The 14,929-nt window shown below is 40.6% G+C and overlaps 1 protein-coding gene across 1 annotated transcript in view; it reads right to left on the reverse strand.

Annotated features, from left to right (window-relative positions):
* Elp1 (elongator acetyltransferase complex subunit 1) overlaps positions 1 to 14,929 on the reverse strand; it is a 60,717-nt gene that overhangs the window by 30,245 nt on the left and 15,543 nt on the right. Inside the window, exons 10-20 of the mRNA XM_055605373.1 lie at positions 14,713 to 14,806; positions 11,357 to 11,587; positions 10,099 to 10,263; positions 8,966 to 9,065; positions 5,709 to 5,894; positions 4,298 to 4,404; positions 3,433 to 3,536; positions 1,741 to 1,794; positions 1,544 to 1,649; positions 512 to 627; positions 91 to 164 (exon numbers count right to left, since the gene is read on the reverse strand). Of these exons, the coding sequence (XP_055461348.1) occupies positions 91 to 164; positions 512 to 627; positions 1,544 to 1,649; positions 1,741 to 1,794; positions 3,433 to 3,536; positions 4,298 to 4,404; positions 5,709 to 5,894; positions 8,966 to 9,065; positions 10,099 to 10,263; positions 11,357 to 11,587; positions 14,713 to 14,806 (1,337 nt within the window). The remainder of the gene's footprint in view (positions 1 to 90; positions 165 to 511; positions 628 to 1,543; positions 1,650 to 1,740; positions 1,795 to 3,432; positions 3,537 to 4,297; positions 4,405 to 5,708; positions 5,895 to 8,965; positions 9,066 to 10,098; positions 10,264 to 11,356; positions 11,588 to 14,712; positions 14,807 to 14,929) is intronic.

Below are 14,929 nucleotides of genomic sequence, written 5' to 3' on the forward strand. Positions count from 1 at the left end.
GTATATAGTTCAGTCAGCACAATAGTCCTTAGACTATTAGACTACATGTCCTTACGAGCACACAGGTACGGTCACACACAGAATACTTACCTGTCCAGCCACTTCCGAATCTGAGCCAAGACCAGAGCTCGATGATGAACGACCTCCAAGTTTCCCCTCGGCATCTCAAAATAAATCAAAACAGCTCTAATCAATCGGAAAGCATTTAAGCAGCAGGATACACAGTTCTACTTACCTCTTCCTGAACCACCACAATGCAATAATATGAGCAATTAGCAGAACCCAATTGTGTTCAATATTTATCTTGACTTTCATGCAAGTTTCTTTTTATTGGTCAGAGCTTATATCAATCAATACTCCTTTACGAAGCCAACAGACAGTCAAGAAAAAGGATTATAATAAATGACTGAAAAGTACAAAAGAGCCTAAAATGCAGCCAGTACCAGAGTACCAGCAGTACTCTGTCTGGTAGTGACTGAGGATAACAGAAAGGGTGACAAATAGAGCTTACCTGTAGTATAAGCTTTGTGTCCTGGGGAACAACTGTAACGATCCGCGAACCCCTTTCCACTTTCCGCAGAATTTCTCCACTGGCTCCTTGACTGTTGCACAGACCCTCCTGTAACACTAAAAATACCATTGATTGAAACTTGAGAATGAGTATCTGAAACTCAGTTAACATCAAGTTCCTTTGCTCTCCCACTCAGTCTCAAGATCCCTGGCCCTTCCTGCAATCTCTTTCCCGGGAAGAACCCTTACTTTACAGATCCTTCATGCATGTTCACAATATGCAGCTTCTTAAACAATTGTAAAATAAGATGGGAGAATCTGCTCCCATCTCTTATAGCATCACCTTCACAATAATCAGACCAATGGCAGCAAAGAAAATAAACTGGCCTTTGAGAATAAGGAACACACTGGGTAATGTAATAAAAAAGAATCAGTGCTACTACCCTACAAACCACAAGCTGGCAAGTACAACGGTGGCTGAACAGCAAGAAAGCATCATTCCAAAAAGGTTAGCGCACATAGCCAGTAGAAAATCTACTCGAAGCTCGAAGAATTAGATAAAATGTATAATAAAATTTCACCAAGAATTTTTTAGAATGTGTTTTCTTTGTGGATTCTCTGGTAACTCAAAGAATGATTTAGCAAAGAAATTATGTTGAGGGGGCTAGAGAGGTGGCTCACAGGTTAAGAATATGCACTGCTCTTCTAGAGAACCCAAGTTCAGTTCCTAATGCCCACACTGGGCAACTCACAGCTATCTAATTGTAGCTACCAGAATCTCCGATGCCTCTGCCCTCCAAGGATGCCTGTACCCACATACCCACATACCAAGGTTCAGGGAAAAACATGTGCACATACAGCCACAAATGTAAAAAAATAAATAAATTAAAATACTGTATTAAAGAAACTAATAAAGGAACCTAAAACTCTGTGTAAACAGCCAAAATAGGTAAAAAAAAAAAAAATTTAAAAATCAGCACTACGTTAAGACACTGGAAAAGGGAATAGCTCCATTTTGTAAAAGAAGGCTTACCTTTAAGGGAGGCATCCATCAGGGAAAAACACTGGCAAGTATGGGAATGGGTTGTCAGCAGTAAAAACTCATCACACGTTGCAAAGGATGTGATATTTGACGCAACCTGCAGCAGGCAAAAGAGCCCGAGAAGAAATTAGCTACCATACTTGGAAGCAACACTGTGAGAAGGATTAACCTAAGCCCAGCCTACATACCTCAGTGTCATTGATGAAAAAGCGACACCGATCAGTTAGACCAAGGACACATTCCTGCCAAAAAATAAAACTGAAATTATAAGCAATTCAGTTCACAAGCTCTTAAACCTGCTGTCTTTACCACTCAGTTTTAGCTCTTTGTGAATCCCTAAGCCTCTGTAATCAGGACAGATGCAGATGAATAAGACAAAGCTGGTGCCACGCTCAGCAGATACATTCCCACCACCACCCAAGGCACTCTATCTACTTCAGTTATCTTCAATTTATTTCATTCCCTTCTCTGACTTCATCCCTAAAAGTCTCTGCTGATCTTCCATTCTATACCCATTCTCTCCAACCTACTCCTCTGGGCAGCAAGAAACACATATCAAACATGAAGAACACTTCTCTCTGATGATTAAAAAGCATCAAGAAATTTATCATTTTGGGTGGTAAGGAGGTTTTCTTATAATTATTATCAGATTAAAAAGGAAAAATAGTGCTTATTTCTCTTCACTCGCAATATTTCTTGCTGAACAGTGATTTGTACTCCTGGTCGGGAAAAAGTCATCCCCACTGCTCTGTGCACCTCAAGTGGGAAGGATAGCATGGACCAAAGCTCAAGGCAGGGGACCTGAGCCAGGATATACACTAGAAGGCTGTGGCTGCAGCATCTGTCATGTGCTGCCTCAAGCCTACTCTGCCCATCTTTCTAAACTCAGGGTTTCTAGTACCTTGTCCTAGGACCACTCTTCCTTCCTACGAACAGATTTCCTCTCCATGTCTCAGCATATCCACACTGCCTCAAAGAGGCTTTCTTAGACAGGCACCATTATAAACACCATCCTCTAGCTAGCCCTGAACATCTTACTGTTTGCTACCATCATACACTGCTCCTTGCCTTTACTTTCCTATCAGAAGCAAAGATTCTCTCCATATTTGAAAAAAGGTGTGGTGGTTTCAATGACCATGGCTCTCATAGGTGCTTCTATCCGAATGCTTTAGTTGGTAGAACTGTTTGGGAAAGATGAGGAAGTGTGGACTTGTTTGAGGACATAGGGTGGTTTTGCTGTGTCCAAAGCCCAGGCCATTCCTGGTTAGCACTTTCTCTACCATTTGGTTGTGGTCTCAACACAGAAGCTCTCAGCTACTGTCCAGCACCATGTCTGCCAGCCTACTGACAATCCCCAGGCATGATCGTCATGGCTTCTACTACCCTCTAGATAGGAGCTTCCAAATGAAATGCTTTCTTTTCTACATTTCCTTGGTCATCATGGTATCTTATCACAGGAAATGAAAGTAACTAAAACAGAAGTTGTTTTGCTTTGTAACTACTGTATCTTACAACTTATCTTATATATAACAACTTATCTTATATATAAACATTCTAATATCTGTGAATGACAATCTGTCAAATATTATTCTTCAGATTGTATTATTCATCATAAGGTATTTAATAAACGTCTGAATATTCTATAAATGAGAGATAAAATTTGCCAATTACATGTATTATCTCCCCTAATTCTCTCCTGAACTCTAAAAGACTGATTTTTTTCACTTTTCTAGATAAAGAAGGGAGTGGCAGTCAAGAGAGGAACATACTTCCAGTTACTGCCCTGGGATTTGGTGGAGACCCAGGGCCACACTTCTACCCAATGCCCTTGGTCACTAACTATTGTCCGTGGTCAATTTTCCTGCCCTGTGTTTATTTACCTCTCCTCCAATCATGGCTACTTCCATCTGTGTACATAGATGAGCAAATCGAACAGGAAATCCTTCAGAGTTCTTCCACGGTTCCACAGCCACACAAGGTGATTCTGTTGTTAAGATTGGCAAATTTAGTTTACAAATAGCTCATCAGTTCTTCCCTGTGAGACATTGAAAAAACAAAATAAACAACATCCCCATCTCACCCCCTACCAAAAGAAACCAACAGCAATAGGTGCCAAAACACTTAGCATGCAATTGGATTTCTCTTCACTCATTAGAATACTCCACACAGGAGCAGACTACACCTGCCAATACTACTCTAAGGCACAGCATCCTAGGCTCAGCCACTGGGTTGAGGTGCTTGTCTAGTGCTCATGAAGGCCTGGGCTGCAACCCTGGCATGACAAACAAACAAAAAGCAACTAACAGTCAAGTCACGGAACTCAGATCCATAAAGACAAACACTGTACATTTTCTCTTAATGCAGATTCTGGCCTTTAATTTCCATATGTGTATGGAGTGTGAGTAGAGGTCATGACACTAGGAATAACATCAAGATATGGGAAGAAGTCCTGGGAAGGTGGAAGAAAGAAAGATTACAAGTGACATGTAAGCAAAGGGGAGTTGGGGACCAGTATGAGGATAGGAGGGTGGGAGAGAAGTGGGGAAGGAGGAGCAACAAAAATGACGTACAGAAATGCCACAATAAAAGCTATCACTTTGTATGTGGGAGAAAAAAAAAAACCAAACTAAAAGAAAGGAAATAAACAATCCCCAGTAATAAAGTAGTGCTGAGAAGACATTCATAAGTACATAGTTTCAAAATTACTTATCTATAAGTCTGCTTTCCTAAAATTCTGATACTCACCCCAACTGCACTTGAGCACCTGGCCATCAGCCAGCTGTACTGCGGATGATTTGGTCTTAGAACAGGAACATAAACCAACGATGACTCCATCCACTGGCACAGATGAACTAAAGCAAAAACGAAACAAAACAAAAAACCACAGAAGTATAAGAGATAATCTTCCTTAAAAAATCGAGGCATTTCATGCATTTTACCATAGTGAGAACTAAGGACTCCCCTTTGGGATACCCTGCCTATGTCAATGCAAGTCATACACACTTTACACATAAAGTGGAAGACAAATGGAGAAGTAAAGTGGTTATCTGTTACCGACACTTTTCCAGAGCCAGTAAGTTGGCTGTGGAACAACACTCCTCGGCGACAGCTCATTATAATGTACTGCAGTTTATTGCTTTCCTTATATACTCTTAACACGGAGGCTGTATCAGCTGGGCTCTGTGACCTATAATCTCTCAGCTATTTAGGGAGCCAAGGCAAGTTCCAGAGGAGCCTGAGCTACAGTGAATTCAATGCCAACTTGGGTTATTTAGGGAAACCTGTCTCGAATTTTAAAAAAAGCAAGAAGACTGAGGAGGACTGGAGACACGGTGCAGAGGATTAGAGCAGTGGATGTTCTCCAGAGGATCCAGGTTCAGTGCCCAGTACCTATTTGGTTGATCCACCTGCTCCAGATCTAATGCCCTCTTCTGGCTTCCTTGAGCACTGCAGGCACACAATGCACACGCACTCCATTCACACATAAGCATAAGCATTTTATTACCAATCAATGTGAAAACTAACATGACAGTAAGACTAAGTAGCCAATCTTCCACTAGCAACCTGAAATACTCTGGAAGCTGGCCAGAAATTTTCTCTACTACCTCCCAGGGCTTTCATGACAAGTAAGATTCTTCAGTAGTCAACACTGCTATGTGATACAGTCATAAATTAAACATGTTCAGGCCCAGGGAATGGGGAACCAGCAAAGAAAAGAGGCTTTCGAGTGGCAAATAAAGCCATGCACAGAACACAAGGGCCAAGATGGATGTAATCACTTAAAAATAAATGTATTTATGTAGATAAAACTTTCATTAATACATTGGCCATGAGACCTGACCACAGTAATTATCTACTAAAATAAAACAATTATAAGTTTTAATGAGTACTTTGTGAAATGTGAGTGAATAACTGATAAAAATATTTATCACAGCTTATAATAATTTGCTTACCAGATGGTGTTTGCACTCCTTTTTACTACTTCTTGAACACAATTTTGATCTATTGTTTTAATACAACCCAAAATTATATCTAGGCTTCTTGCTATGTCTAACATAGGAAGTTTCTCATACCTCCTCATGGAGCCCCATGTTCATACACATTATACATAACTTCACTGTGAATTTAACCTGCTGAACTCATGGATGAACCATACCTGACATCCAGCCGTCCTTGCTCCTCATCCACGTTGGAAGGGGCCACAGTCAAACGGTGAATGACAGACTGTGAGCTGCAGTGACTGTGGCTTATGGCTAGGAAAACATCTTCTTCAATCCAGGAGAGAAGGGCCAGTTGGGGTTGGTTTACTTCCTCATCCTCTTCATTGTTCCCAAGCTGAACTCTGTTTCAAACATTATAGAACATCTAAAGCTTTAAATCATGAAACTTTTAAGAGCCTTCCTTATAAATGAAGAATACAGTCAAGTCTTTATTATTTGCAGAAACAAAACCAGAGCTCCAGCCCTGAACAAAACCTCTGTTTCAACAACTCCCACAGACTCAAGGACAGTAATGAGATGGAAATAACAGAACTAGAGGATGGTAAGGACGGCTGTAGAACGCTGTCTACTGGACATGACACGGCTGAAACAATCATAAATTCACAGCAGTAAGCACCTGCCCACACCAGTCTGACTTCCACATAGATGGCAGACAATCCATGCCCCAGCCTCAGTATGAAGCCACTGGCAGTTGATACTGGTTGCAGCAGGGAATTATTCTCTGTTGAGAACGCACCATTAGATGGGACTCCCACATTCCAGTGAATGTTCCATACTCATGCATTAAATAACTGGACTTAGTTATTTAAAAAAAAAAGTTTGAGGATTAAGCTTGGAAAAGGAATACAAAGCAAGAGTTGGAAGAGAAAAATAGAGAATAGATATATTTCATTGGATAGATGCATGAAAGGCTCAAGAAAAACGAAAAAAAAAAAATTAAAATACCAGAACCCTCCAAAATAATGTTTGTCTGACTGAAGAATGTTTATTTATTTTAAATCAACTTTCTCATATCCTAAGATCTTGAGATTTGAAGAGCATCTTTCTGAAACCGACTATATAACAAAACTCCCCACTCCTCTATCTAAGCTAATGAACTATGGGACCCTCCCAAGATACCAATAACTGGCACTCAAACCAGATGCCAGCAGACATCTGTCTCAGAAGACATGGCCCTTTCCTAAGCACCTCACATGAAATGACTAATAAGCTAGGGATAGCTTCCTTGCTTCTAACACTTTCCTGATCTGAGCATTGTTTTATCACCTCACAAAGGAGAACTTCTGTCCTCTGGGTCCAGTGGCAAATTAGCACTAGTCACTTAAGAAGCTGGTCCATTGCCTGATCTGCCTGCTTAGCCAACTCTCCTTCAACACTGTCTCCACTGCACACGGCTCAGCAGAGTCTTCACCACACAGGCATGCCTGGCTCTGGTTTTTACCAGCTTTCTCCCAAATCTTTCCCAATCAAAATCAGTTCTTACCTAAGGATCAAAATGAAGACTCGTGTCCTCATATCTGCTCTGAATAACTAGGGTTTTCCTCCTATTGATTTTTAATATATTCTAACCCACAGCTGTGTAAACTGTGGGCCATAACATCATATGGGGTCACATCACTACACACGAGGACCACATAGATAGACAGACAGTTGGATGGATAGAGATAGATAGCTATACATAAATAGGAAAGATAGAATAGATACGCAAACGGAGAGTGGGAGGAAAATTAATAACTATAGAAACAGAGAGAGAGATTATATGCATACCAAGGACCTGGGGCTGCAATTCTTATGTGTGTCTATCTGCTCCCTTTGTTCACATGCAAGCTGCAGGACAACTCCAGGTGTCATCCTCAAGAATACTATTCACCTCCTTTGAGATAGGGTCTCTCTCTGGCTTCAAGATCACCAATTAGGATAGACCCTCCTGTCTTCCCACCTCTCCAGCACTAGGATTACATGCACAGGCCACCAAGCCTGGCATTTTTTTATGAGTTTCAGGGAATCAAACTGAGATCCTCATGCTTTCAAGCCAAATACTTACTTGGCTAATTTATCTCCCCAATCCCAAGGAACTGTTTTAAAATAAGCTTATGATTATCAGTGAATCTTTGATTTATATACTATTTTATCTATTACCCACAAACATAAAACTTACTTAGTAGAAAAGGGATCACGAATTGAAGATGGCCCTGTTCTAAACTGCCTCACTCCTGATCTGAATTATATCTCTGTCTAGTAGTTTCAAACTGTGTGTTAAAATCTGCATCTGAAAGATTCCTCCAAAGGCCCTCATGTTAGGGCTTGGCTCTAACCTCTGTACTGTGCAAAGAGTGGAACAGCGAGGAGGGGGAGGCCAGCAGAAGCTTTAGATCACTAGGAGAAAACCCTCACCTCAAAGACCACAGCTTTACCTACAGCTGCTGGTGAGGGGAGCAGGCTCCTTATGCACTACAGTTATGAAGCACTGTGGCAAAGCAATGGAGCCAACATAAAACCTCAAAACCTGGGGGCCAAAAATAAATGTTTCCTTCTTAAGCTGATAGATGCAAGGAATTTATTGCAATAATTGGAAAACTGACTAACATAGTATAAAATGAAGGAATAGAACCAAAAAGACAAAAAAAACCCCACAACCAAACAAACAAAAAAACAGCTTTCTATATGCAGGCACCCAAAGCACACACTTGTCTGAAAAGTATATATTTATTAAATATGACACATAGCTAAGAAATCTTTTCTAAATTCTGTTTCTTGTACTTATTTCTATTTATTGTACAGCAGGTATCCCTAGTAAACCAAACTGAAAAGACTCAAACTCTGGGTTCTGCAGTTAGCAGGTCCATGATCCTGGGCAAGCTGTTACATATCCTCTAATTCTGTCCTCTTTTTGGTGGCACTCTGAAGCCAGTACTTATGATTTAGCTTAGATGCTCTTTTGCAAATGCTTCCAATGGTCATTAATTACAGCCAACCATTTGTACTGCTGTTGCAAACGAAAAGTATACTCTGGTTTCAATCTGAGAGTTTAAAATTACAACACCCAGAAATTCTGTAATGCGGGATGAGACCGAGATAAAAACTGAGTTGGGTAATCCACATACTATCATCATGTATATCCCCATTTATGTAAGGGAATGCAACTGTACCTTTAGTGCCTTTACTTCCATCTTCCCATGGGAGTCTCTCTAGAGAACACGGATGCTGTGGGTATGAGAGTCTAGGACAAAATATGACCCTTATCTTCCTTGTCAATGGAATATATAGGACGCAGTAAACTAAGAAACCAACCTCCTTCTCCAAGATCAGCTGGTATACCTACTTCACATTCCCCAGAATAAAGACAGGATGAATCCAGGACAAAATGTTACCTGGTTACATTCTCAGAGTCTAAAAATATTTAAGAACCTACATGTATCTCTTATCCAGATGAGGTGTTCTAAGAGGAACTTTAAATCCACTTCCACCCACAGCTCCTAGTTTCACTGTGGGATCCATGTCTGGTTTATCACCTAGAAAACAAAAATGCAAGTACTGTCATTGCAAGCTATTTCTTCTAATGCCAAGAATGTAGAGTCTGGAAACTAGTAGATTCTAAAAGACTAATGTCTTGCTCTGGTCACTGACCATCTGGCAGTTTCATAAGCACACAAGGACTGCTTGGAATGATGAGCTTACCCACACATGCCTTCTCCCTCTCAGAGTCTTAGCAGCTTCACAGAGAAGCCTTCCTTGTGACACCTTCCCCCAACAGTCTACTCTCCTCAGACTTCCTGTGTCATCCTATGCCTGACTTTGCTGCACAGCACTTGTCAGATGACAGACTATACACCTCGACAACGAACAAGTATTACTTATTTAAAAGCCAGTTTCACATGTTTAATAAGAACTACAACAATACTGTACATAGTGGAACTGAAATCAGAGGAGCTAGCAATCTGTACAAAGAGAATTCCTATGAAAAGCAGGCTGCCTGTTTACGAAGGGCTTATGAGAAAGTAGGAACTCCACCCTGCATTAAGTAGCTCTGATTATTCTCTCAGCAACTATGTCCTTGTCCTCAAAAGATATATGAAACAAAGGTACAACTGTCAGGGCATAAACACAGACACCACTCACAAATAACAAGTATCAAGTACTCCAGAACTCGGGATCACAGGCACTTCCCATCTGTGGCCACATGGACATGCCTCTATAAAGCAGGAAAAGGCTCTGACCACTCTTAGAGAGAGTCCTAAGATTGTGTGCAAAGTTAGGAGAAAGCAGGGAAATCTGAGAAACCCGGAAGATGCTGTGTTATTTCAAGAGTTGAATGTTATTCTTAAGTAACAACTCCTCAGCATCATCAAGGCACAAGGAAATGTATGCAGGAATCAAACAGGATTTTGAAAGAGAAGAAAATGCAGACCAATTAAATATCATGACAATGAAATCAGGGGAGACTTTTGAATGTGAGAAACACTGGCGCCGAGATGACGCCACATTGTGACTTGCTTCTGTTCAGGAACAAGAATGACTGAGCACTCGATAAGTATTTCCACTTACCACACTTGTAGACAGAAATCTGGTTACTGGCATCAAGGACAGCAAGGTCATTTCCAAGGTGAGCAGAGAACATGACTTGATTCACTGGATGTGGGATCAACAGCTGGTAGGTACACATGGGAGGTGGGATCACAGTCTGCCGGAAGACCGTTATCAATACCCTATCTGCACAATGAAAAGGAGAATTACCCAGGCAGGTGTTCAGTACGAAAAAGCAGGCAGCAAGCATCTCTGAGCACCTAAATGATAACTGCTGGATGCCATGCAGCAGCTCTTCACAATAATGCCTGCTGTTTTCTCATTAATAAACTTTAAAACAGTACAGGTGTGAGGGGCTCTGCCTGTACCTGGCTAGTATGGCCCCTAGACCTATACTGGACTTGGAAGACTCAGGTGCCATGGCTCAGGGCAAAAAAAACCAAAAGATCCAAGTTCCAGCTTTAACCCTGGGCCTGTAATGGAAGAGACACTAAACGAGAGTGACTCTAAACCCTAAAAGCTTAAGGTCTGCAGTTGGGAAGCTAAGGCAGGAGGGCTGCCATGAGGTCAAGAACCCTGGCATACACTGAGAGAACCAGGGATATAAACCAAGACTCCATTTAACACCCCTCTCCATAAAAAGGCACTTTTCTATGTATAAATTGTAATTAAGGCATGACTAAGTTCTCTGTACAGAGCACAATTATAGAAATTAGTATTCAAAGCACCACATAGAACATTAATGCAAATGCATCTATCTGCTGTCTATGGCTATTTCATTCTGCAATCCAGCTCTCTACCATTGATACCTACACCTAATTAAAAACACCAGTCTTTCTCACAGGAGGAAAATATCTACGATATTGACTGAGCAACCTGGAGAAAGAGGTATTTTACAGTGCCTCCCAAAACAAAACAAAACAAAACAAAAAAACCCCAAAAGCCAGAAAGTGGAATATAGTCAAAACAAGGCCAACAGACCACACTGTTATGTTATGGCTCCACTGTTCTTTGCAAAAAGAGAAAATCAGTCTTCAATGTGAAAGGCCAGACAAGTAAATGGTTAAGGTTAGAAGTATAGTTCAACAGGGAAGTGGAGCAGAGTAAACCTGTTTTCTGTTGCATATGTATTCTATTTAATGACAGTCCCAATTATTCAAGATATCAAACAAACCAAACAAACAAAATGAAGATTGTCCCACTGTTCTGGTCAAACCAGCACATTTGCAGGCCCTCAGTCAGGGCCTGAATGGTCATACACACACTCCCAGCAGCTTACTTCCATCAATAACAGCCACGTTTGCCAAGTCACCAGCACTATTTCCAAAGCTCCGATCAGTGGTCCAGTGCCAGTCACAGCATAGATAACGCCAGCCCTGGCAGAGAATGTGTAGCCGGCATGGAGTCACGGGGTCCCACAGCAGAGCCACAATGCGGTTCTTCCCACTGGTACTGAAGGGCAGGCTTTGCTTGAGGTACCAGTGATAGTTCCCCACGGTCCAGAGCTGGACTGTGTGTGGAAGGAAAAGAAAGAAAGGCTGTCAGGCTAGGGACTGAGCTGCAGACCAGTTGCAAGAGGGAGACAGGTAATTTTGTATTTTTCCAAGAATTCTTTCTGTTTGGTCTCCCTAGAGTAACTGTATAATAGTCAATGTCAAGAGATGTGAATTTCTCATGAAGACAAAATGTCACACATCAATGAGATCAGAAGCACGTGTTTATTTTCATCTCTACCGTCAATTCTGTGTTTATGAAAGATAAGACAGCATCTCAGCAAAGTATTTCAGTATTTTTTGCAAAATTGTACACAAGATAATCAGACTAAGTGCACAGTATACAGGAGGGACAGTCTCGAGAAATGTGACAGCTATAGGTATCATCTAGTGCGAGCATTGCAAAGTATCCTGACACAGAATAAAACAGCTAAAATGGCCCTGGGGATATAGTCCAGTGAGACATGAGTCTAACATGTGGCCTGCTGTAGACAAAGTCCTTATAAGGCACACAACGGCACCAAGGCAGTCCAGCCTGATTGTAGATTAGCACCACTATGGTAACCTGGGTCTAAATTGCCTATTTTCTGCAGGTGCTTTGCATGCAATTATGTCCCAGGCTATCCAGTATTAACCAACACTCACCTGCCTGATAATGCATATGCACACTCAACCATCACAATATATATTACAATGACCAAATATTACCAAGCTGGCATATCATACATACATACATACATATCATACATACATATACATACATTTATATACATATGTATATATATGCATAATACACATACATATATGTGTATGTATATATATCTCCATGCATATATGTATAATACATACAAATATACATATATACATATATGTATGTGTATATATATATATATATATATACATATGTACATACATACTAAGATTTAACTACATGAAAGAATTATTTTAACTTTGCCACTAATTCTTAACGTAGTCATCTGTGTTCGGGGTATACTGTGTGAAGGTGGGTCTCTGCATATCCAACTGTTAATTCTGTACAGGCATAAGCTATGGCTGGTCTCATATTTTGTAAATATTTATTCTTTCCTCACCTGCCTAAGGCAATCTAGAAGTGTATCTGATTGGCTTTAATAAAGAAGCTGAAGGCCAACAGCTGGGCAAGAAAGGGAAGGCGGAACTTCCAAGCAGAGAAGGGAAAAGGAGGAGAAATCAAAGGTGAGAGGTTTGCCAGTGGACATGAGGGTGAACGAATGTGAGCAGGAACAGACATTAAAGAACTAGCCACGTGGCAGGAAGTACTGCTATGGTTTAGAGATAAGGTTAGAGCAGCTAAGAGTCTGCCCAGCTAAATATCTAAGCTTTAAAATATTAATAAATCTGTGTCATTTTTTATATCACTGGTGGATCCAAGAAAGCTCTGCTATAGTGACCACAGGAAATAACGCCTAGCTCTACATAGACATACCATCGTTTGTATGTCTATGTCGCCATGTATACATACGATATAGTATGTCTACGTAGCCATACTCTAGCAGACTGGACTGCAAGTTCATTCAAAGGAAGGCAGATACTGTGTGGATTCTTGTTATCCTGCATCTGTGAGTGTCCTCTATAGTGATTCATTTACATATATGAATCACTGGTCTTTGAGCATATTAAGATCAGTTGGAAGTTTGGGTTTGTTTGGTTCTGTAACTCTTATAAGGCCTCAATTAAATCCTGAGAGCCACCAAAAATAGTTAATATCCACATATATTCTCTAACCCAAGACAATGAATCCAATTTTAAGATGAAGCCTGTGTTTCATTATTTTTATTAAAGATTTAGCCTGGGTTAAAAACTATTAAAATGAATGAATGAATGAACAAACTAATGAAATGAACAAACAAACGAATGAGCGAACTGGTCAATTAGAAACATTCTGCTGACTAATGAGTTTGAAAGACACTTAGAAAATAGGCAAGCAAAAAGATTTATGAACAAATTTATTTCACTGCTGTTAACCATAAGATATAAATGTCTAACAGAGTTAATTAGCCTGCACTAAAAAAAGTCACATAGCAATGTGAAATGATACAGACGTGCACATAAAATAGAAACTCGCTTGTGAAACAAGTGTCAAAGCAAGTTATAAAACAGCATGGATCAATGGGAAGGGATATGGAGGGAAGAAAGAAAGAGAAGGAAGAAATGTTGTAATTAAAATACAATCTCCAAACAAACAAACAAAAACGCCAGCACGTATCAGCCGGACAAGGGGCGCACACCTTTAAATCCCAGCACTTGGGAGGCAGAGACAGGGAGATCTCTAAGTTTGAGACCAGCCAGGTCTACGTAATGAGATCCACTTTAAAGAAGAAAAACAGAAAAAAGAAGGAAGGAAAAAAAAAAAATCTTGCATTATATTACTACTACAGTTTTCCCCCTCATTACTTTAATATTTAGCTTATGACTTTAAACAGTGTTGGGGATTGGCTCAGTGATAAGAGGGCTTGCCTAGCCTAGTAAGTCTAAGAACCTGAGCTAATTCCCTAGCACTAGGAGGAAAGAGAAAGACAACAGACATACTTCTAAATCTATACTGAAAGACATTCCCACATATCTTAAAAACTACAAGAGTCCTTCTCATGTGCAGCCTAAACCAGCTCACTCCTACAGCCTTTGATTCTCTGCACTGGCAACAGTGGTTAGGGTGTGTCTTTGTTTGCTACATGCTGCTGAGAGAGTTTAAATAAAGTGATCACCCCACAGTGTATGAAAGAAAGCCTTAAAAGCAAAACCAGGGTGCCCAGGAGAGAAAGAATTCTCAATACCACAACACAAAAAACCTGCCTGAATTTATAGCTTGCCATAGAAATTTGAAACATGCCATCCCCGAGTACACATGAGCTAATTCCTTAGCACACAGCCGGCCACATCCTCCTCTATCTATATCCTACTGGTTCTACTTCTCTAGAGAACTCTGAATAATTCACAACAGAAATTCTCATGATATACAAAACCTAAGCCCTCCTCATCAGCATCTAATTTCACCTGCACCGATTTCATTGAAGGTCTAAGGAGGAAGGAGAAAGGAAACCCCACAAACTTCTACTTTCATATACTACATGGAGCATGAACCAAAGTTCAACAGCTGTCATACCATAGCTTTTCGGAGTGGGATTATCTTCCTTTGCAAGATCTTCTAGCCACACAGCAAGCACAGAGGAATCTGCATTCCACAGCAAGTCATTCACCTGGTAAGGACAAGACACCCCTGACCTTCAGTCACTGTCTACTTCAAATTCATCACAATAGCGGAATTTCCTGTACCCATAAACCAAATAGCAAGTCACTACCCTCCAGATGTTAAACCCATC

The sequence above is a fragment of the Psammomys obesus genome, unplaced genomic scaffold (genome assembly GCF_907164565.1).
Source record: "Psammomys obesus unplaced genomic scaffold, mPsaObe1.curated_primary_1811, whole genome shotgun sequence".
NCBI lineage: Eukaryota > Metazoa > Chordata > Mammalia > Rodentia > Muridae > Psammomys > Psammomys obesus.